Below are 22,106 nucleotides of genomic sequence, written 5' to 3' on the forward strand. Positions count from 1 at the left end.
TCCCTTGCTCAACGACCTAGCTCAACGACCTAGCTAACGAGGATCTCTCAAAGAGCGCCGAAGTTTCAAAACGAAGGGTATGTCGTTATTAACGACCAAAGCTGGGTGTTTCACAAAGTTTTACCAGTCCACAAAACACATGTTTGTTTTATCTGGCGCCACCCCCCTCGGATCCTACATTAAACCCTTTTTTGAGACGCTCTAGTTTCGCTTTCGAGGTGACGCTTTTTCTGTTAATACTTACAAACCACCTGTCACATAAGGCGGAGCTTCATTGAACTCTTTAAAAACTATTTTTCTACGCCAGGTTTTAAACCAATTAATACACCAGTAAATGACCGTACTTCTGCTGATCTTTATTATTCATTAATAACAATTCTCGAGTAAGTAGCCTCGATTCAGTTTACCGGTAATAATAACAATAATACAACTTAATATTTCTTCCGACCTCCCCATACGGAACAGATCCCATTTTATCGTTTCCAGAGAAAGACCAGTCCTCGGTATCCCATTGGAACCATTCCTCCTTCCAGCGCATTCCTTGTACATGCTGACACTGATGAGAGTTCGATTTGAACAACACGAACGGCGTGTCCGTGGGCAGGATGATGTCGTTTTCGGCGTGCCCATCCGTGCGGCAGCAGTACTCAATTAGCGTGTTTTTGGTAAACTTTCCGTCCGGCATAGCTCCCCTATAATTGTTGTTGTTATCGCTATTTTCATCGTCCCAGCGAATGAAACCTGTTTTGAAACCTGTCGAAAACAGCAATTCATCATCTTCATGATTAGGAGATGAATGAAAAATGGGGGTTACAGAAAAGTGAGTGGACCAGAGCACAGACGAAAAGTATGTAATAGTTGAAAAGAGATATGAGTGAAGGATAACCCTCTTGTTGTAGATTTGGTTTAGCGGTTAAATCATTATCAAAACCTTATTTTCTTTAATAAGCTCAACTTTTTAGATTCATAGCTATGGAAAAGACTGAGGGTAAAAAACCTGACTACGAGTTCTATCATCATACGCCCTTTCACGACCCCATATCTCTCTTAGCAGGCTCAGATATACTTAAAACTTTATTTTATCTTTATAGCAATGGCGCATTGTCAAGAGGTCTCTGCTTCAGAAAGATTCAACGTCGTATGAATATCTGCTTTTTTAATTACAAGAATGGCCAAGTATTATAGACGTTATTCGACTCATTATTATTATCTTTACGAAAACAAACCTTCGGGACAGTCTCCTTTCTTGAAGAGACAAAATTGTCCTGGTGACCAAGGAAGGTCATATTTTGTGCCTTGATCCTTGGTTTTGATACAAAAGGCCTGTTGATTTGTCCAAATACTTTTTTTTCCAGCCAAGTGGTAGGGATAAGACCAGCTGTTACCGATCTCGTTTTCATGATAACGATACCCATGATGCCATGTAAAACCAGCTGCTCTAGGACAGCCGTGGGTGGTCATGGGAAGGCCATATGTTCCCTGGGGCCAGGTAAGCGGTATAACTACAGGTGGATCTATGAGAGGGAGGAAAAAGAAAAGGAAATGAAAGGGAAGGGAAGAACGACGAGAAAGAAATCAGAAGGGTATATAAAAAAATGTTTTAAATGACTTCAGAAGGCATCCAAACGCATTACTATTATGTCATCATTTCCGGCACGCTTTTCAGCGCAAGACCATAATTAGTTCCTTTTAGCGTTTTAAATTTCGAATACTGAACAATTTATATCCAACCTTTAAAAAATTGGAGACAATGACCGTAATTGAACAATAAGAAACGGAAGTAGGTTTTCCCTCCTTTTGACGAAGAAGTATTAATTTGAGTATGAGCCTCCACTTCATAGATTGCCAATGATCATTTACGAGATTGAGTCCACGTGGAAAATTTAAAAAGTTCCCTTACAGAGGAAAACTCCTCAACGATTTTAGGCTTGCGATTTAACCCTTTAACTTCTAAGATCTCATTAGTTATTCTCCTTACTGTCTGCCAAAGGATTCTTATTATGTTAGTTTGGAGAATTTGGTATTGTGTCAACTAACAATCCCCTAATTAATATTTTTTTTTATTCTCATCACTTGTCTGCTTGCTATTGTATCGATATTGTAAGGAGAAACTATGTCCTGGTCATTTATGGCAGTTAAAGGATTAAGAGACTTTTATTTACCAATTGGTACATTGGTACCCTTCAGCCGTGGATATTCCTTCAGGATTTGAACCAAATTATCCTTTCTAGATCTCAGAAGGGATTCCGTATGTTTGCATGGAGACCCAGATCCTGCACCCGACAATTGGTAAAAGTTTTTGTTCAGGGCCTCGTACACAGGAACAAGCTTCAATCCGATTGGCTCAGGCATGTCCATGCCTCCAGATGTAAGAACAATTTTGTGTTTTCCAAATTTATCCTCTTGTGTCATCTGTTCTCGGAATTTGTCCATGTTAACTGTGAGTGACCCGGAGAAGCCAGCAAAAGAACCAGAGGGTGACACAGACCCCTTAATCTATAAGTAAACAAATGAAAAATATCTTAGTTCTCAGTTAAGCTTCTTAGCTCAGACAGTGTGAGCCCCACAACGCCCTCTATGGGGAGATTTGGAAAGCTTCGGAAGACGTAGTCTATGCGATGACGACAGTGAGATGCTTATTGTCCCAGAAAAGATTAATAAAACTTAAAAATGTATTTGCCTCTCTGGTGAGAGGGTCAGACACCCAGAAATTAATGTGATTACAGCGAAAAAAGTTAGATTCCGTAGCTACTTACATTTTGGATGGCGTGTTTTATAAATTCTGTCTGGCTTTCTTTTGAGCGCTCGATGATTTTCTCTCCCAACTCAACTTCAACTACAATGTGCTGAATTTAAATGAACATCAGTAATTATTTTTTCATAAAAATCAACCGAATTTTAAATTATAACAAATGTGCCAGCAATAGCTTCGTTGTTCCCAGGGTTTGTCTTCCATTCAGCCATTTTATGATGTTCCAAAATTACTCATAAGGTAATGAAGGATTTTAGGTGTATCACGGTAAAATTTACCCGACGTCCCCCCCTCCCCCCCTCCCACACACACACAAACGCACACACACAAAGGCTCCATAATAATCTAATCTCTACACTCTGTTTGCAATAAAAAAAAATGACTGTTCCTTAGTTCAGTTTTTACGATCCCAGATAACTTACAGTTCCCCATCTTTCAATAAAGTTGAAGTAGATTCGTTCGGAGTAATCATCAGGTAGATCACAAACAGCAGCAGCAAAGTCCTCAGACACTGGGAATTTCTTAATTGGGGCCAAATCTAACTGATAACGAGCACGACCACGATTGCAGACCTTCTTCTCTTCATAAAACACATTTTTGTAGGTGGATGTCTCTTTAGTCATTTTCTCAAAGTCTATAAGGATGCAGTTTGTTATAAAGTTGATTACGTTATGATTATCATAAAGACATATTTTACTCCTACATAGTACTGCATTCATATATAAATCATTTTGAATTCGACACGGTTTAGTGCCTATCGCCTGATAGAAATAAACTGGCATATCATGCTGTCATTAACTACATTCAGTGAAAGGTGGCAAGGATTATACTCTTGAAGACAAGGAATACAAAGCTGATTCGCGCCATGTCCGCTTAAGTGTCCTTGATAAAGCGAACTATGTTTTAAATCTTTAAATGAAGTTTATATTGCACTCACTTGAACTCAAAGTGAAAGCCACATTCCATAACCCTGCGTCATAACCACCTTTGAAAATAAACAAATGAGCCAAGAAAATATCAGAAATATCTGAATTAGATGATTTCTTTACAGGTACAGTTGAAACATGAAAAAACATAAAAATACTGAGAATATAGCAAAACTCGATTTCTTCGTTTTTTACTGCAAAATATTTGTTCAGCTTTTACCGTTTCTTATTAAAGTTTATGTTTGACTGAGGCAATAAAATACAAGGAACAATAAAAAATAGCTTACAGCAAATAACCCCAACAGGTGTTGATTAAAATGAACATAATAAACCTAAACTGGTTTAAAGCTTAATTTGTAAGTGTCTGTTTTTTCTAAAAAACAAAGGCAGCAAAAGCGAAATAAAATTGAATGATTGAACTTGCTAATAACCTACCATTAGCGGATACATCAACAGTAAGTTTGTTCTGATAGCTTTTAGACCCGGAGAAAACCTCGTTCTTTGTCGTAGTAACGCAAGAAGACCTTGGCGCAAAGCTGACCTGATCTGGAATCAGATACTGCCTGCCTACAGACACTTTGTTTGTGTCGTAGGATAGTTTAAACACTTTCCTTGTAAAGAGCAATCCTGGATCAATACCTCCATTGGACAGATCACCGCCATCGGGGTTTCCTTCAAGAAGATTGTAGCCGACGCCAAGAAACTGAAGACCTTTAGGAGGTTCTTGATAGGCGTTGGATTTTAGTAACAAAATAAGCCAATAAACTTGTAAGTGTGAGCGCAGAGAAAGGCAACATTTTTATCAATAAATGTCAACGACAACTATGTTCCGATGAAATTGAGATCCTGTAATAGAGTTAAAAGTTCGTTTTGGTGAGTAAGGCGTATAAAAAAACTACTTATTCTTACATTCTGGCTGGTCACCTATTGCCTGCAGCAATTTGCTACACAGTTATGTTCGCTGGCTTATTATATAATAAGAGGGAACATTTTGATCATTGTGAAGTTTTTATATGAAATAATTCATATTTGTACTGCGGTTGTAGATGAAAGTGAAATGTGATCATCGCAGTAAATTTTCCAATTTAAGCAATTGGAAAGAAGAAGCCTGAAAAAAAATCAGGGCTTCAACGGGATTCGAACCCGTGACCTCCGCGATACCGGTGCGATGCTCTACCAACTGAGCTATGAAGCCACACATTGGGAGCGAGGTCAATTTATTGAGTTCATATCTTCCCGTGCAGTGAAATGATGTGAAGTTTTTATATGAAATAATTCATATTTGTACTGCGGTTGTAGATGAAAGTGAAATGTGATCATCGCAGTAAATTTTCCAATTTAAGCAATTGGAAAGAAGAAGCCTGAAAAAAAAATCAGGGCTTCAACGGGATTCGAACCCGTGACCTCCGCGATACCGGTGCGATGCTCTACCAACTGAGCTATGAAGCCACACATTGGGAGCGAGGTCAATTTATTGAGTTCATATCTTCCCGTGCAGTGAAATGATGTGAAGTTTTTATATGAAATAATTCATCTACAACCGCAGTACAAATATGAATTATTTCATATAAAAACTTCACATCATTTCACTGCACGGGAAGATATGAACTCAATAAATTGACCTCACTCCCAATGTGTGGCTTCATAGCTCAGTTGGTAGAGCATCGCACCGGTATCGCGGAGGTCACGGGTTCGAATCCCGTTGAAGCCCTGATTTTTTTTCAGGCTTCTTCTTTCCAATTGCTTAAATTGGAAAATTTACTGCGATGATCACATTTCACTTTCATTTTGATCATTGCTCGTATTTTTCTACGCCTCTTTGGGGCTTGGAAAAATACTACGCAACATGCAAAATATCTTCGCATATTATACTGTAAACATCGAATAAGGTGTATTTACAGCGTTCCTTTGGTATTATTAAAAGCAAATATTCTAAGGTTCTGTTGATCATCTCGAAGGAATATTATTTTTGTGCTTTTCTGCCAAGATGAAGAAGAATGATTTTCAAGAACTGTTTAGCAAATCTTGAAAAAATTTAAATTACGAGACAAGAGTTCATGTTACAACTGAAACTTAGCCCTCTTCCAGTTATCATCGTTTGATGACTTAATTCCTTGCGTTAAAATCTAGTTTTCAAATCCGATTGCGTAACTTTAGGACAACTCTCTTAGCTGATTTAGCGGATAAATGTCTCTAACTCTCTTTTAAACAGTTTCTGAGCTATTAGTGAAAGAGCATGCTAATAAGTCCTCGTCAAATACATCTGTTCAAGGGTTAATATTTCCCAACAAAAACTTCCTTTCTTTTGTTGTGTTCAAATCTGGATATGCCTAAACTGGAGAAAAAAATCAATGATATAACGGCCTGCGATGAATTTTATTTACGAAATCTTTTCTACATTCCAGCAAGTTATTTTGGATCTCTGTGACTTATTCCCTTCTCAATATATATTTACAATTAGTTTATTCCTGTTTTTTTTTTCTTTTAGTGCTACCCAATGGTCTTCAAAAAGTAGAAGATACTCATACTTATGTATGTTATAGCAAATAATAAAATTTGTCAATAATTGCTCCTAAGTGCACTGTCATTGCTTTCCCATTGGAGTAGCTCCCTGATTTGAAAGTGACCTTACGCTATTGTCGTAGAAGCTACATTGCACGTTATCATGCAAGTTCGCAATCATTTTAAAACTTCTCTCTCTTGAACTTTTAATTACCATTCCAAGTGTATCATTTTGCGTCTTAACGTCACAAGAAGGAAATTGATAAGAAAATAATTAAAATAGCTGACAGAGCCCTTTCAATGCTACGTAATGTTGAATCGAGCCTGAAGACGTCATTTCAATGATAGTTATAGCTTACTTAAGACTAAGTGGCGACAGAGGCATAGTTCAGTGCGACCTTGGCAGTAAACAACAAATGATAAAACGTTAATTCTGCCTTCTGGTCTCGATTATTTGTGCAGTAAAGTATTTTCCCTCTGGCAGTAGGTGAGATAGGACTTTTAGGACTATGCGAAAAGTGAGTAAACTTAAATCAGAGTTCATTTTTGTCAATTTCCGTTGCCGAGATAAGTGAAACAATGGGAACTATTCATCTGTAACACATTTATCTTATTGGCGTCATTGAGCTAAACTGACCAATCACTGTCAAGAACCAAAAACGGGGAAAGGCTCCTTTTTACCCTAGTTCTTTAGAGTAAACCACAGCATAATCTTCGAAAGTAACCCCTAAATTAGAGAAAAAATCCCGTCTGTTCCCAACAATTACAATTTTGATGCCGAATCTCTCCCTTGAGAAGTCGTCAGGAAGTAATGTTTTAGGAATGATGATAAAAAAACTAATCTGTTCGAAAGGTTCACCAATACTTGTCCCCATTGTTATTCAAATTTGCGTAAATATTTCACGAGACAAAGAGCTCCTATGGTTTAGGGATTGAAAATAACGGATATTTTAGCTATACAGGAAAAGTCATATATAAATAAGACGCGCTAAGTTTTATATCAGTGATTTATGGATGTTTATCTGGGAATCAAACATCGTTTTGCATGAAAGATATCTGTTTTGCCCAAATGTAAATAATTGTGGCAGTTCGTTTGGGATCACATATATCTTGCGAGCTGTTTTTTGGTTTCTCGCTAACAACAGACAATCAAACACCATGAATATTGATTTATAATCGAGGCGAGCGATAAATGTGTTTTTTATGACGTCATTCTGACAACATAAATTAGTTATTCATGATTCTGGTGATACGATTTTAGACATACGACTGTAGGGAACTCCTAATGGCTCCAAGAAACGTCTAGGAATTGATAAATACTTATTAAGGCTTCAGGATAATTTTAAAAAGGTAAGAAACATAGTTGCTCATCAACCTTAGAAACTGTGTATTAATTCGGAAAAATAAATTATGTAACTGTGAAATAAGAGACAATATTTGACAAAAATTTACACCCAACATGTTTATTCACTACCTGAGGTCTTTAAGATCTGTGCATCTTATACAAAGAAAAGTGTGGCCAAAATATAACGTTACTTTTTGCGACATTATAAATCGAGCTAAAAAACATTGGTTGTATAATATAACCGGTAAAATACTATACTTCAGCTAATGAGATATAGTTTGAGTTTGTAAAATAGTAAAACTGTTCAAAATATGGCAAAATAAAATATGAAAACATCATTTCACTTAAAATAGATTGACTAGGTATGAAGCGCTATGTGAATCTAAAAATATCACATTTGGCAAGGCTAGAATTTAGTCCTCAGCACTTTCCAACGAACAGCTGAAATAATTCACTGACAAGGACAAAATGCGTCAGTCTCAGAATTCAGGCTTCATACTTAACTTTTATTCATCATATTTTGAGTTATTTTAGTTAATTTATAGTTTTTTTTATGTTATTCTATCAGGAAATAAATCATACGCTACAGAAAATGTCTTGGTGATGACTCTAAAATTTTAATTACCATAACTCTCCGCACAGTGTTATGTTTAGGGAAATAATTACGATTCAGGAATATTCATCATATTTAATGAGTGCACCATGAATACATGCTCTAATTGATGGGAACCTTGTGCGACGCAACATTGGGCCAAATTTTTTTTAACTAAAACAGTTTCAAACAATGTTTCTCTTTTTATCGCACGATGCTTTTCGCAACGACATTAAGTTTAAGATATATTTATAAATGAAATACAAAACTGCTTTTTTTCTGGAAATGAAATGGTCCTCCTACTAAGAAAAAAGTGTGATATGTGAAAGATGATAAATGTTCGTGACTCAGAATCTGTGATACGTAATCCGCTATTCGTGATGTGTGGTTCGTGCCATCGAGCCATTATCCGTTCTTCCTACGCACACTTACGCGCTTTCCTGACGAGGACCACTCACGCAATCTATTTAAACATGATGCAGAGTTTACGTTACGTCATCAGCAGAACACAAGACCCACCCACGAATTTAGTTCTTACTTAAAGCGTGCCATCGTGGTTTAATGTAAAAATTTAGTAAGTGTAAAAGATATAATCTTCTCCCTGTATTTCATATTTTGTCTTCGTTACATCTAATTATTTGGATATGGGATCTGCCTGTTGGGAAAGTTTCAGGCATGGTTATGATGAGCAGACGTTCTTCCTCTTTCGTTGAACGAAAATTCGCAGTCCAGGATCGAACTAAATCGGATTGAACGTTGGAGCTACAGGTAAAACAGCAGAAAATTGAGGAAGCGTCAGAATACAAATAAGTTATTAGTTGTTTCTTATCTCAAACTTCCATTCATTTTGCTTCATATTTTACATATATTTTTAAGTGTGTCCTTCATCAATAGCTGTCAATCGAAGCATTAATCACTTAAGGTCATCTATGTAATCGAAAAAGAAGGTGTTGCCTTCTAAAAGAAACTTCTTTCAGTTATAACTTTGACAAGAGGCAAATAAAAGAGAGAAGGAAGTCGTTAGGGACGACTTCTAAATTGAAATGACCAAGTATGTTCATGGTGTCAAAGGGTCCGCTTGTAAAAGCTTACAAATTTACAATAAAATTATCTGTATTTAGCTACTAGTTTTTGCTGCACATGCGTTACATTTAGTCATAGTAGACACATCGATTTCAATTGCAAGTTTTGGTGATGTAAACAAAGCCCGCTTAGGGACAATTGTCTCCTTGGCTTTCATGAAAAAATGCGACAGATCAGAGAGTAAGTTATTTTCCATTTTGCCCCAAAAAATATCTTTGCTAGTAGTCAAAACAAACTTAGAAAGTGATGTTTTATCGAAAATTATTTTGAGAAGTGTTAGAAGCCATCAGAATTCTTATTGGAACACAAACCTCTTAGTGTATACTCACACTGGTTGTTAAAAAAGGGTTTTGTCCCGTAACTTGCTCATGTACATCAAAAAAGCTACTTTCTCATGACTTAAAAAGGTATATCTTAATTTATTCATAAAAGGTTACATTATATTATTTTTTTACTTTAGGGGTGACTTTTCCGTTGTCGCCGAGTTTGTTTGCGGCTTTGAGCCGTGGCGTCATTGTCAACACTTTTTCAAGTCAACCAGACTTCGGAAATCCTGGTATTATTTCTAACTGAAAGAGTCCATAGTCACAGTGTAAAGCTAAACAGTTTACGAAGGTAAGGTGTTATTTTTCTCTTTTTCTGGCTTGTTTACCCTGAACGTTTAAAATGCTTAAATTTGTTATTTTCAAACAACACACAGTTATTGTGACCTTAACAAAGTTTACTGCAGTCAAAGCGTATTACTTTAGTGTTGAGTTGAGACAATTTTGAGCCAGAAACCGCACCTATTTATTTTTGAAATTACAGAAATTTCAAGAATATTAATGATTCGAAGAGTTCTTGATTGCAATAGCCTCAATACCATAAAACTCTCGAAAAATGTTTATGAATAACAACAAGCCTTTCTGCTTGTAATTATTAATTATTAAGCTACGTGATCTATGCACATGTCGGCGTTACGAGTTGCTCGTATAGTCCACTTGTAGGTTATATTGTAACTAAAAACCTTGATAACTTATTTAATGGCTCGTTGAGGCCAGAATATGACTATTACGGTGTCAAGTTAAGATTTTTATCATTTCATCGGCACGTACTGGCAAGGCAAATCATGAGTTAAACCTCTTACGCAAGGTGGAGGTGTTGATTGTCGTAGGGAAAAGGTCGAAGAATTATGGTGAAAATGATAATCATAAATAATATATGAATACATCTTGTAACTCAGCCAGCAAAATGAAAATATAACTGCAACATACTCGATCAGTGGTAAAGCTAAAATTTTCCATATTATTGATATTTCCCCTCCTAGCCTCATCATAGTTTTGGTTGAAATTATTTAAGATGCCCTGTGATCGTGCTACTAGTTACAAAGAGCACTTTCATTTTCTGTTTACCAGTTTCCAGTTGAAAAGTAATCAGGATGACACCTTCCAAAATTATAACCCCAGGACATTTAGGAAATTAGAAATTGTAAAAATACTTTCATCATGCTTTGTGTCTATTGTGCTTTGTGTCTGGTTGTGCTTTGTTATTGCGCAGTATGGTTGCCACGCTGCGAAAAGTTTCATGAAATGATTTGTATAGAAATACATTACGCCACATATAAACTTACACCAAATAACCGAAATTAAATTATTACTGACTTTGTTGATGCACAAAAATGTCGAACTTTCATGGTTGTTTTTGGGGTGGAATTATTAAAGATGCCTTGTGATCGCGCTGCTAATTACAAAGAGCACTTTCATTTTTTGTTTGCTGGTTTCCAGCTGAAAAATCAGGATGGCGCCTTCCAAAATTATAACCCCAGGACGACTAGGAAAATAGAAATTCTAAAAATACTTAGGCAGTCAGTTTTAAGCAAATCACTTTCATCATGCTTTGTGTCTGTTGTGCTTTGTTATCGCGCAGTATCGGGTCGCCATGCTGCGAAAAATCTCATGAAATTACTTGTTTAGAAATACATTACACCTTGGATAAACTTACGCCAAATAATCGAAATGAATTTATTACTGACTTTCTGGATGCACAAAAATGTCAAACTTTCTGAAATAACACAATAGGCTCTTTGAATAAATTGTCTTTTTCTGCTTCTGATAAAATAATTTGTTTAGAAATACGCTACCCTTGTGTAAACTCAGACCACCAAGTAAAAATGAAATGATTACTTCCTTGAAAAACACAAATTTCGATCTTTCTGAAATAGCATACTGATCTTTTTGAGTAAATTCTCTTCTTTTGTTTGCTATCATGAGGTTTTACACTCAGTATTTTGTTATCTCTATAGTATATTTTAAATTTACATAACATATTAAGATCTGATCCTCTTCGAAAAACCTAATTATAATTCAAAACTCGCTGTTTGGGAGAACTTTTCTAACATGTAAAAAAAAAATAGTAAAAACAAACAACAACAACAGCGAACATGAAACCTGTGAAAGAAATCTTCCAGTCACCATATTTGTGTTTCACGGTAATCAATGAAGCAAAGATCACTACGGTGATAATTGCTTAGTAAAAACTAAGGTTTTATTAAAGATATAATGAACGCAAAAACTGAATTGTGGCTTAATATTTATATAGATTGAACTGTCACTTTCTCGTTCCGGTTGGAGATGAGACCGATTGTCAACTTTCTGGAGGCAGCTGACTTTTCTTGTTTAGTTTAAGTTTAAAATCAATTTTAAGTGAATGAGGGCTTTGACATTATTTCAGCAATCGCACGATTAGTATATTTGCTATGTCAGTCAAATCTTGCCGAGCAGATCACATATCACTTCGCATCCTCTTAGAGTGAATTTGAATGTTTTTCTTAGATTGTTTCCTTCGTTTAGGGCCAGTACCCTCGAAGACTTGTCAGCTATATCCTCTGCAACCAGGCACTCGATATGTCGTCGAGTCTAGGAGAGAGAGAAAATGGAATAATTGTTGCAGAGGCCACAAGCCTGATCATCCTGAATGTGGTGTCCTTGGTCGGTAATTTTCTCATATGCTGGACTGTGTATCGCAGCAAGAGTCTCCGAACCACAACCAATCTTTACATCGTTGCTTTAGCTGTGGGTGATCTCAGCTCAGCCATATTTGTGATGCCAATTTCATCTGCGGTATTGATTACTGGAGACTGGCGGTTCAGTGATTTTTATTGTAACATTCAGGGTTTTTTCGTCGTACTGAATATATATGTCTCACCTTGCCTAATGGCTTTAACAGCTTTCAACCGATACGTAAGAATTGTGAGGACAAACATGTACCCCAAACTTTTCTCCATGAGGAAAAGCAAAATTTGGATCATAGTTGTGTGGTGTATTGCGATCGCGTACATCTTAATACAGGTATTCGCGGGAAACCAGGCCATCCGATTCGTTCCTGGCTATGCTGTTTGTTCCACGACTCATCTCAAAGAGACGCAAAAGATCGTTCATTACAGCATTGTTATCCCCGTTTTTGTCGTGGCTCCCATTGTTATCACATCTTTCTGCTACTACAAGATTTTCCGAACCATTAAGCTGCATAACAAGAATGTAATGCCGTCGTTACAAGCCAGCAGCAATAATTTCTCTCGAGTGAAAATCTCCAGGCGTGAGTTGAAGATCAGCATGTCCTTATTTGTCGTGGTAATAGTGTTTGCATTTTGCTGGATCCCGCTATGGATTTTGGCTCTACTGTTTCGCTTCAAACTCGTTAAGAGTCTTCCAAGAAACGTGGCTTTGTTCGTCAGTTTCTTAGTGTTTTTCTCTTCCACTATAAATCCATTCATTTACGCTGGTATGAACAGGTCTTTCCGACGTGAGATCCGTCATATCTGTTTGCCAGCGAGTAAGCAAGAACCAGTCTCAGAGCGAACACGACCAAGTGGAAAAACCGATGAGGAGTTAGATGAGCCAAACCAAACGCGTCTAAATGAAGTGGAACTGGGAGTTAAAGCCGCCTATAGTGAAAATACTGATTAGGCGATGAACAGAATTTTATCCATTGGAAAAAAAGAATACTTCATCTTTGATAACGTGCTTATAAAAAGAATTTGTTCATTTTCCATCATGTTGATTAATTGACCGGTCATGCAAAATGAACTCTACTCTGCATTAACGCCTATCGGAATAAAACGGGAGAAATGTCTTAGAGAATGGCCGTCATAATTGAATTTAAAAAAGAAAACCGATATTAGTCACAAAAAATAACAAATAGGTCATTGCATATAAGGTAAACAAAATTTATGAAGGATAATATTTCCACAAATCAGAACTCGAGATCTTGTGTTGCATTGTTCAGCTGATTTGAACTCAAACAACCATACAATTACTCTTTTGGAATCAGATCTAGCAACTCAAAAAATTTCAAAATCCCTTCAATGGTTTGGTTAATGATATTAGTGAGCATATTCAATTTAGTCGGACAAGCGAACATGATGAACGTATATCTAAACTGCTCAGATTTAATATAAGGACCAATCAAAATGCGAATAGAACTCATCACATCACGTGCGGGTCAACCTTCATTCTAAACCGACGTAGCTTATCAATATAAATGAGTATTTTACATTGTGCACTAAAAACATCACTAGGAATAAAGAAACTATTTACTCTTAAGGTTTTTTGCATGGCAGGAGTAACTGAACCCTGACGATCTGTTGCCAGGGTGATTTTAGTAAGTAAGAGTTATACTAGATATTAATAACCAGGTATTATCTGAACATCTGTATTTATCTATATTCATTGTTTATAAATCTGATTGGCTCCAACATGATTTTAATTATTCAGTTTACATTTCAGTTAGGAGGTTGCCGCGATGTTTAGTTCATGCAATAAACCAAAATTATTTAGAGAGTCCAGTACTAATGATAATTTGAAAGTTCAGTCTATTGTAATTTCTCGAACTCGCGGGTAAAATATTAAGATCGTTAATGCGTGTAATAACTGTTTCTTTTATTTGTACTTTTTACGATTTTATCCTTAACAATGTAGATCATAGGATGATAAGCAAACTCTCCTCTGAGTAAAACTTATAAATTAGATTTTCCCTTAAAGACAACGAAATAATTTTAAAAATTGATATTAAAAAAAAACGGTGAAAGGATGCAAGATGATTTGCCAACTATATATCATGTTACAAAACTAGGACTGCACGCGGCTCATTGAGTTTCACCCCTGGCGCTCATTATTTTCTCGTAGTATGATAATCCGATCAGGGTTCGTAATAACAGGATGTTCTCCAGCAGCAATGGAGACCAAACAATATGGTTCAATTAAAGTTTATATTTTATTCTAACCGACAACTGAGGTTATTACGCTGTACTCGCACGGAATTTTCAAAAGTTAAGACCCTTTTTTCCATGAGAATGTAAAGCGTGACCGATATCATTTAGGAATAGCATTTTCCATCAGAACGAGCAATCGGATAAGGAAGAGAAAAACTGCCGGAAACGGATTTAGGCCCCTACGGGATTTGAAACCATGACCTATGCGATACCGATGCAGCGTATTACCAACTGCGCTGCACCCGTATCGCAAAGGTCATGGGTTCAAATCCCATACGGGCCTTATTTCCATTACTACTTAAGTAGTGTTCATTACTGCCAGGATCGCTTTCATATTCGTTTATTCGATCTCAGTTCACATACTGATTTTCATTTATTTACAGTCATTTATTCTGCCGGAAAAGGGTTCACAGTAAACTGAAAACCTTCGTTATCTTTGAGCAGCAAGTTATAGAACACCTTTAGGTAAATCATTCGGTATAGCCCTAAGGAATGAAGGAAGGCGTAGAAACAACAGCGCTGCAATTGCGCTGAGAAATATGAGTGATAATTTTCCCACGTGGATAGAAAACATGCGGGTTCTTGATGGTATATTCTTGCAAACGCAAGAGTTGATATGTACATTAGAAATATACAATAAATTTTACACGATTTAAGGTGGTTTCGAGTGTAATGACGTTCCCTTTTTTGCATTACAAACGGGGTCCTCTATTGTCTACAAGAATAGGAACAAGTTTTCACATCCTTCTTATAAACTGGCCGATTTTTGACAAATACATTTTATTGACAGCCGAAGACAGATTCCTTGTCAGAATAAATGCCTTACTGAATGGGAGGGTTTTATCTGTCCAGATTTATCAAAAAAAATATTTGCAAATACCTTGGGCGATTCATGGGGTCTTTCAAAATCGTACGGATTAAGGACAAAAACTCTAAATTTCCAAAGGTAGAAGGAGCCTTAAGATTCAGTTAAAAATACCCCGGTTGATTATCATTGTTATGCGATTTTTGGTAGCTGTTCGGAACGCGGATTTAAATAAATCTTGATCTTCAAATGAAAACAAGCTGTTTCCAGATTAAACTCAAGTCCCATAAAAGGAATACAACTGGGGATTTCAAAAACATTCCATACAGAAAATCTTACCACGTCGAGATAATTTTTGCCAGTTTTTTTTACCGATAGCTATAGTTGTTTGCTTTTTTGTTTCACTAAGACAAATATTGGCCTGCCATGCCGGATAAGACCTTATCCTTCTAAAAAACGGAATCCTAAATCTAATTCCGTGCCAGTTATCCATGATACCAAAAATGTTTTCAATTTTTTTTGTCTTAAAGTTTTTACCGGTAAAACTGAAAATAAAAGTAATCAGGGGTTTTTCTAGGCAGAGGTATTTAGGACCATGATTGGAAAGATTGTCCTACTTATTGAATTCTCCATGTATTCATCAGTTTTAGAGCAGGAAAAATAGATGATTCGTTCTAGTCAGTTACGATGGTTTTACGATCCGTAATGTACTCTGCATAAACACCTACGGCCAAATTGTAGATTAAAAACATGATTAACATTGTCCACTGTTTTAAATTCATTATTTGTCATTTCTTTTTTCAATAAAAGGGCAGTTCAGACATTTTACTGAAATAATTTTCGGTTCACAAACTACAAATACATGGGTAAGGAAATGCTATTGTCTGCTAAACACTCGTTGGTACAATAATAGTTATTTCTTGCTAATGACTTGTATGCTTTTTTGAACTAATGAATGACATTAAAGATCAAGTATTCGGCTCGTTTGTTTCATTAGGGAGTGTCCAGTGACCGAACGTTGAAACAGTAGGTTCTAATGTTTATAATGGATTTGAATAACATAGATATCATAGCCTTTGCTTTGTCATTTTAGATGAAGGATTTGAGCTCTTACCGAGTCGAATGACATATTTATTAGTAACAAAGGGTTTTTCTCTAAATTTTGGGTAATTTTTGTCCTCATTGGTATAAACAAGTTTGGATTTAATGTAAACGTAAATTGTGCCATCGATTTCTTATCATGACGGCTTGTTGCTTAATTTTGAATTAATTTATTTCACAACATAATGTACTAAATAGAGAGCGATAAAAGCCGCAATGAAAAAGCTATATATATATATTATTCAACTTACAAGGAAACCGACATTGGAAGGAACTTGCGGAGTATTTAGTTGTCATAGTTATCATCAATCGACTCTGATGAAGCAGGAGACAAAAGGAGGATCACTGATTAGCATCAGCCGACCCATGTATTTGTATTAACAATCTCCAAATTGAATTTATTTGCTTTTCGAGGCCAGTTGATGAAAAAAACAAAAATCATTGCAGATGTATTGCACCTCAGTAACTGCGCGCAGCGTGGTGTTTACAGATTTTACACGGCCTAGAAAAACATAAATTCGTGTTTCTCTGTTGGAAACGCGTTTTTTATTGATGGCTGTTTCTGTGACAATAAGAGGAAAGGAAACATTTTGAGAGCAATGTTTTCCAGCTGTTGAAAATGAAAGAGAAAAAGGACAAAAGAAAATAGCAACGCGTCAAAAGCTGCTCTGTAAATGGACATTACTATTGGATGAAATTGAAATAAGCTTTAATTAACGTAAGGCTTGAGCCACAAATTAACATATATTTTGAAACAAAATTAAAGCATATTTACAGTACAAAACGTGTTTCCCTGATAAAGCTGAAGGGGAATATTTGTTTTCACTTAGTTTAGGCACAGGCTCAACACGAGTCTAAACAGCCGTCGTGATTTCTTTTTTGCTCGACAGCGCTTCAAGACCAGCGAAATCGAATAAGGACTAAAATACGTAGCTACCTCTGCGTTTGATCAGATCAAAAGTTTCGCTATACAGGGGATTAGTTTGAGGAAAATCACGTTAACGTGGCTGGAAAACTGGAACTAATGGAGAAAAACCAGTCATGTGATGGCAATTTGACTGCTATCTTTAGGAGGGAGGCCAACAAAACCGGTGAAGATTTGCCCGAACTCGGCTTAGATTACAGCGTGCCTTTGACAGTGATAGGCTTCGCTGTTTTGGTTTCAAACGGGCTTGTTTGTATACTTTTCTGTCGGTTCCGTGCCCTCCGAACGATAACAAATACTTTTATTGTCAGCCTGGCGATAAGCGATCTTATGGTGGCCACAGTTTTCATCCCGACTTATCTAGCTGGTCTGGTAGTCAATCCCTATATTATTGCCTACATTCTGTTTGCATATCTGTTTAATTTCTGTGGCATTACTTGGGACAGGTACCAAGCCGTTCTTAATCCTCTCATGTACAGGTCAGTGGTAACACGCGCGATCGTCTACAAAATCTTGGCCCTGGTGTGGACTATACCCCTCTTATTAGCGATCATACCAATTTTCTGGGAGTATCGGAACGGTGTTAAATTACTGGCCGGTCGTATTTACCAAGGAATCTTGGTTGCTCTGGTCACTCTGTGTTCAGGGTCTATCTGCTGGGCATATGGAAAGATTTTTGGTGCCACGCGACGTCAAGTAAAACAAATGATTGAAATGCACGAAACAAACGCACGATTTGAAGACAGTGTTCTCCCAGACAGACAATCAGGGCGATCAATGAGAAAGAGGCGGTCAATTACCATTTCCAACGAAGTGAAAGCGGCCAAAGTTTTTGCTCTTGTAGGAGGAACCTTTGCAGTATGCTGGCTTCCTTTGATAATTATTAATGTGTTTTCCGCACTAGATTATTCCCACATAATTCCGAATGTATTTCTTGATGTCTCCCTTTATTCACTGGTAGGAAACGCTTTAGCCGACCCTCTAATTTATTCATTTTACAAGTCGGACTATAGGCGAGCCTTTAAGCGATTTTTTTGTGGTAAAAAACCAGATCATGATAAATTTGGGAATTCAATCACCACAAGGAATTCTGTGCTGACAGAAGAAAACAGTGAGAAAATAGACGAAAATCTTATCTAAGGCATATTATTCATGAACTGGACAAGCTAGTATTTTAAAACTAATTGCACTGTATTATTTTTAAGCCGGTTTTTATTGCTAGGAAAATTGAATTTTATGAAAACACCAGTGTAAAATTTTGACCTGTAATAAATATAATATTTGACAATAAATTGACGACAAGCACAATGTTTTGTGTCATCTGAAATACTGTTTGAACCATCATAATTGCATTTGTGTACATTCTAGTTTCGACCGATGCTAATGACCTCTCAGTATACAAACACTAGGTTCTAAGGTGTCTAAAGATATCAAACACAATTTACCGATGTTTCAAAAGCTTTTGAACCATTAGACCTCAATCAACTGTGTTAAAAGGCTTTCTTCAGTAAAATAAATTCTGAGATTTCTGATGCATTTGCAAGTGGAAATAATGTAATGCATTTGAACATAGATTTCAAATTTTGCAAAGAGTCATTAAGGGTAAAGGAAATAACTATTAGTCGGTAAACAAAAGTACGATGCTTTAGTTGAGTCACATTACACAAATGAATAAAGGAGTAAGTTTCTAAAGAAACTGTGGTGCTGCGTCGGTGGGAGAGTATAGCAGGTAATTTAGTGAAGATTTTAGATATATGAAAATTCACATATTTGCACTGCGGTGGAAAGATGAAATTAGAAGATCCTCGCAGCTAAGAACACTACTGAAACTAGTAGTTGTAAGTAGGACCTGAAAAAATTTTTTTTTTCAGGTCCTACTTACAACTACTAGTTTCAGTAGTGTTCTTCGCTGCGAGGTAATTTAGTGTTAACAACTGAGTTGAAAACGTAAATTAGCCACCGTAAAGGGTAAAAAAGCTGACGTTTCGAGCGTTAGCCCTTCGTTAGAGCGATAGACGAAGGGCAAACGCTCGAAACGTCAGCTTTTTTACCCTTTACGGTGGCCAATTTACGTTTCAACTCAGTTGTTAACACTAAATTATCTACATTACACAAAGGTTGCTTCTTACATTTCGGAGACTGTCGCAGTCCATCCATCTTTGGTATAAAATCGGAGTTACCCTCCAGCACTCATGAAAACCTCGTTAGCTCGGTTACAAGGTTAACTTAAGCATGGACGTGATTGTCTTTTGAGCCCTTGTAAATGCTTGATGAGTAAGGGGGACTTGGAGCCACTCCAGGTGAATATTGTTTCTATATTAAGTCTATTGACTTCTGTGCTCTTTAAATTTTCTCGCTTGGTTATGGTTTAAAAGACTTTCCAATTTTAACCGGCACAAGGAATTTGACAGCGAAAACTGCAGTGATGTTGTTATGAAATTGGTAAAATTAAAACTCCCAAAATAAAAGCAACTTGACCTTGGAATGTATTCCAGAATGATACGTACAGGAAACTTTCCGATTTCGAGTGTCTTCGAACTGAGTAAACCTCACTATTTAAGCAATATTTCGATTTAACTTAATCTGAGTCGTCTTATTTCGTTTAAATTGTTGTTTTGGAACAGACTTTGAAATTGTCTTTTTACGCTCTAGCACAATTATTTCATAAATTACATAATATTATTTTCCTGCGCTATGTACTTTGTCCACGAAAGTGAAAATCCTTGTTCTGAAGAATCGTAAGCCGTAGTTTTCTTGCTTAATCGTTCAAACTAATGCTCCAAAACCTTTGTAGAAAAAATCTGACCATAGGGAAAAAACCAAACAACATGCAAACAAAATGTAATGTCGAAAGATGGAGATTTATGCTAATTAAAGATGTTGCGTGTCTGGCCTCCTACAAAAGTCTTAATTTCCTTTTTGTTACAAAATCAAGTCTCGCTCAGCGACACTCTTTCTACTAGTAATAATCTTCAGCCTAAAAAAATGAATTCAACGCATTTCTCAAACGACGAGAGATATTTTCTATGAGCTACTTTGTGCCTGATCGAGTTTATTTTCCGTATGTATCGTTTGTGCAGTCTTTCCTTTCGAGCGTCGAAAAAAAGTCTTAAAAAAAGGAAGAAGATGAAGACGTAACGATGGTCTTCAGGAGCTTTTTACTGATCTTTCTTCAGACTTAGGTAGAAAAATCACGTGGTGTTTTGTTTAACCCAGCGCCTTGTCGAACACGAGCTACAGTCGATCCAACCGTGGTATCCATTGACAGCTCTGTATCTGCCACCTGCCAAGTTCTTTTGATTAAGAGAATTTTCTTTGCCTGTCGGCGAATCTTGCCATTGAGTGTTAAGCAAACTATCGGGTTGATACAGCTACTGAGATATACAAATGACGTGTAGGTTACATAGGCTCCTCGAGGAAGGCTACCTGTACCTAGCACTGCATTTATGGAATCCACTGTTGTAACTGGAAGCCAGCAGATTACAAACGTAACGACGAGAACAAGAAGCATTTTGGTCATTTGAAGCTCCTCTGAGCTCAAACTCCCAGACTGCCGTGACCGAATGGTGTTTCTTGTAGCCATGGCATGTTCTTTTACCATGCGGAAAACTTTGTAATAGCATACAGTGATAAGAATCATGGGCAGAATTGTGTAAACGCATAGTAACGAAAGAATATATGTCATCTTTTCAAGTCTTTTATCTGGATTGAAAGTCATGAAACAAGAAGCTTTTCCCGGGCGAAAGATGTAAGTAAATAACCCATTCAAAAGTGGTGAAATGGTCAGAACAAAGGGTGCAATGGTAACTGCACAAATCATTGCAATGGAGAATCTTTTGGTGAACCATTTCCGATAAAGTCTCGGTCTAAGGACACAGAAATACCGATTAACAGCCATCAAAGTCACCATATGGAGTGAGATCCAAACGAGGCAAATTGCAAAAATTCCTTGGAATGTACAAACCGCGTCACTGAATACCCAGTCACTGTGTATAAAGATGGAAGCAGTGAATGGCATGACCAATGATGCTGTGAGTATATCAGCTACTGACAAACAAACCAAAAACATGTTTGTCACAGTTCGAAGACCTGGATTTCTTAATATCGCCAAAATCAAAACAAAGTTACCGAGGAACGCTGCCAATATAATCAGTAGCATAAAACAAGATTCGAAGACTAAAACCCCCTGGCTTCTGTTTTTCAAATCCCTATGTAATCGCGCTAAATTTTCCTCCTCCATTTTGGGCTATAAGTCGGGTAAGTAGAGGACGAACGTTACGAAGACTTTCGATTGTGGTTTTATTAAATTCACAGCTGCTATATAATTATGTTGGTAGTTACAATATCAATAACAAACCTGAAAATTTTCTTTATTCTGATTTGCTTAATGCAATGCAGTTTGCAGGTAATACAGTACAAAAAAGTGTTAATTCAGCGCAGAATAAGGTAACACATTGTTTAGCCACAATAAACTAAAAAAAACCCAAAGAAAAACAAAATAGCATAGAAATTGTTGTTTTCAGTAACACGGTTGTTTTGAACAAACGCACAGTGACATTAGCAAGATTTAAAGACAGTTTTTGCACGTGATTTGCGCGCGTTGCTTCTGCATAGTCGTGGAAAGCCATCACAATTTTTTTTCTGAATAGTACTGCTAAGTAATCACGTTTTTTCTCGTGCAGTACATCAACCATTTCTCGTGCATATTTATTCCAAATTGCTCTCGAAATGATGTGATTACCTGAACAAAGCAAACACTAAAGCTTGATATAATGAGTCTTTTAATCTTTTTGCGTCCTTTGTAAATTAATTGGTTCGGTTCCGACA

General features: G+C 36.7%; 3 protein-coding genes and 1 non-coding gene across 8 annotated transcripts; 2 read left to right on the plus strand and 2 right to left on the minus strand.

Moving 5' to 3' along the window:
- Positions 1 to 342: 342 nt before the first annotated feature.
- LOC113667935 (uncharacterized) lies at positions 343 to 4,475 on the minus strand. The gene is made up of 7 exons (XR_016180120.1): positions 4,114 to 4,475; positions 3,690 to 3,737; positions 3,175 to 3,386; positions 2,757 to 2,846; positions 2,163 to 2,496; positions 1,227 to 1,514; positions 343 to 753 (listed from the first exon to the last, which is right to left on the minus strand). It is a non-coding gene; the product is annotated as an uncharacterized LOC113667935 (transcript).
- A 2,948-nt stretch (positions 4,476 to 7,423) lies between these two features.
- On the plus strand, positions 7,424 to 14,461 carry LOC113667944 (melatonin receptor type 1A). Of its 5 annotated transcripts, none has more exons than XM_089197265.1 (3): positions 7,424 to 7,530; positions 9,661 to 9,815; positions 12,029 to 14,461. In XM_089197265.1, exon 3 carries the CDS (start codon positions 12,083 to 12,085, stop codon positions 13,142 to 13,144), a length of 1,062 nt encoding a protein of 353 aa, XP_089053391.1. In that variant the 5' UTR covers positions 7,424 to 7,530; positions 9,661 to 9,815; positions 12,029 to 12,082; the 3' UTR covers positions 13,145 to 14,461. The 5 variants fall into 5 exon arrangements, with proteins under 5 accessions (XP_089053391.1, XP_027039620.2, XP_027039621.2 ...); XM_027183819.2 differs by having other exon boundaries at positions 7,429 to 8,885; XM_027183820.2 differs by having other exon boundaries at positions 7,429 to 7,530; positions 12,011 to 14,461.
- A 2,706-nt stretch (positions 14,462 to 17,167) lies between these two features.
- LOC113667937 (histamine H2 receptor) lies at positions 17,168 to 18,587 on the plus strand. The gene has a single exon (XM_027183813.2). The coding sequence runs from the start codon at positions 17,379 to 17,381 to the stop codon at positions 18,417 to 18,419; it is 1,041 nt and encodes a 346-aa protein (XP_027039614.2). The 5' UTR covers positions 17,168 to 17,378; the 3' UTR covers positions 18,420 to 18,587.
- Positions 18,588 to 20,160: 1,573 nt separating this feature from the next.
- Positions 20,161 to 21,767, minus strand: LOC113667920 (melatonin receptor type 1C). The gene has a single exon (XM_089197279.1). The coding sequence runs from the start codon at positions 21,517 to 21,519 to the stop codon at positions 20,458 to 20,460; it is 1,062 nt and encodes a 353-aa protein (XP_089053405.1). The 5' UTR covers positions 21,520 to 21,767; the 3' UTR covers positions 20,161 to 20,457.
- Between the last annotated feature and the right edge of the window lie 339 nt (positions 21,768 to 22,106).

The sequence above is a fragment of the Pocillopora damicornis genome, chromosome 1 (genome assembly GCF_964200805.1).
Source record: "Pocillopora damicornis chromosome 1, jaPocDami1.2, whole genome shotgun sequence".
Lineage (NCBI taxonomy): Eukaryota > Metazoa > Cnidaria > Anthozoa > Scleractinia > Pocilloporidae > Pocillopora > Pocillopora damicornis.